This window comes from Rhipicephalus sanguineus, chromosome 11 (genome assembly GCF_013339695.2).
Source record: "Rhipicephalus sanguineus isolate Rsan-2018 chromosome 11, BIME_Rsan_1.4, whole genome shotgun sequence".
In the NCBI taxonomy this organism is placed as follows: Eukaryota; Metazoa; Arthropoda; class Arachnida; order Ixodida; family Ixodidae; genus Rhipicephalus; species Rhipicephalus sanguineus.
In genome coordinates, this window is record NC_051186.1 from 70342894 (window position 1) to 70344576 (window position 1683).

At 54.4% G+C, this 1683-nt stretch overlaps 1 protein-coding gene across 1 annotated transcript; it reads left to right on the plus strand.

Moving 5' to 3' along the window:
- The first annotated feature begins 710 nt into the window (after positions 1 to 710).
- On the plus strand, positions 711 to 1232 carry LOC119375122 (uncharacterized). Its single transcript, XM_037645318.1, has one exon. The coding sequence runs from the start codon at positions 711 to 713 to the stop codon at positions 1230 to 1232; it is 522 nt and encodes a 173-aa protein (XP_037501246.1).
- The last annotated feature ends 451 nt before the right edge of the window (positions 1233 to 1683 follow it).

A 1683-nucleotide genomic window follows, 5' to 3' on the forward strand; every position in this document is an offset into this window, starting at 1 on the left:
AGTGCAAAAAAATAAGTAGAGCGAGAAAGAGATAGAGAGAAATAGACAGAGAGAGGAAGGAAGAAATAGAACAAACAGAGGAGAAAAAAAGGATATAGACGAAATAGAGAGAAAGCGAAAGAAAGAGAAGAGTAATCTACCGCGGGAAAACGTTGGCGGGAAACGCCATGCCGTACACAAGACGCGCGAAGAAGCGGGCGTAAGGCGGGGCTGCTCGTGAGCACGCAATAAGAGAAGGAAGAAGTGTTCAACCAGGGCAACACGGGTGTCGGCCTCTTCTCTGTCGCTACATTATTGGTGCCGAAACCCGGGAGAAGGCCGACATCCTCCGCACCGATGCCGTACCGAGGATGAACAAGTTACGCAGAGATCGAGGCGTCCTTCGCGGTGCCACTACCCGACTCCTGTCCGAGGCCAGCGAGATCCTCCTGCAAGGAACAGTACCGTCTTCCGCCGACTTGCAGGAACTCATCGACGAGCTTCGCGACAAGGACTCCGCTCTCGCTGACCTGGACAAACAGATCGCCTATGCCCTTGACGGTGAGGAGTTTGACGAGGAAATTACGGGCGCTATTGAGTACCACGAGAAGATCGTGAAAGCCGTCAGCAGGCTTCGGTCCGCGCTGAACGCGCGTGCATCGGTTGGTCCTACCATCATCGAAGCCAATCAGCCGAGGCATGCGGATACAATTGACGGATCCAGCAGCTACATGGAAGCTGCCCACTCGGACACCATCGGCCAAAGCCTCGCCGGGAACAGTAGGCCACGAGCACCGGGCTTCCGAGTCGCCTTGCCGAAACTTCAAGTACCCACCTTCAGCAGCGAGAACCGTGAGTTACCGGGTTTCTGGGAGCACTACGAGGCGACCACTCACACGCACCCCAAGCTCACAGACATCGAAACGTTTAAGTGCTTGAAGCCTAACTTAGCCGGCGCTACGAGGCGAGCCACCGAAGAAACACGCCTGACTGAGAAGAATTACAACGTTGCCGTCAAGGTCTCCACCGAAGGGTATGGCCGAAAAGATCTCGTCGATGATCACACAGACAGCCTGCTTGCCATTGAGCCGATCGAGTCTTCGTCCCAAGTATCAAGGCTGCAGGACGTGCACGACAAAATCGAGTTCAGCACCAGCTGTTTGGTCAGCCTTGGCACGCCGTTTGCAGAGAACGCGGCTGTTCCACACCGAGTACTGTTGCGCTCATTGCCAGAAGACCTGGCTATCCTGTAGCGTAAGCGCACAAAGACCGAAACAGACATCGCGGACTCTGCAGGGCAATCGAGAGAAGAGAAAGTGAAGGAAAACCTGAAGTTCATTGAAATTGAAGGGGAAAGTCGTGAACAGAGGCGAATCTCACGTCAGAAAACCACCTCAGGGAAAGCGTCAGAAAACCGTGAGGCAGCGGACACCTCGACATCGCCTCATCTACCGACCACCATAGCAGTGACAGCGTGGTCATCATCATCAGGAGTTACTTCAAGGCCAAGACAGACCGCATGTCTTCTCTGCAGCATTCCAGGAGGCGTGATGCGTGATTGCCGAGCCACACCATCAGAAGAGGAAAAGCGTGGACGGCTATGGAGGCACGGCATCGATTGGGAGGAGCCTCTTCCACCTGACGTCGAGGACTTGCGGAAGTGGGCATCGGAACTTCCTGTTATTTCTGATCATCGCTTTTCAC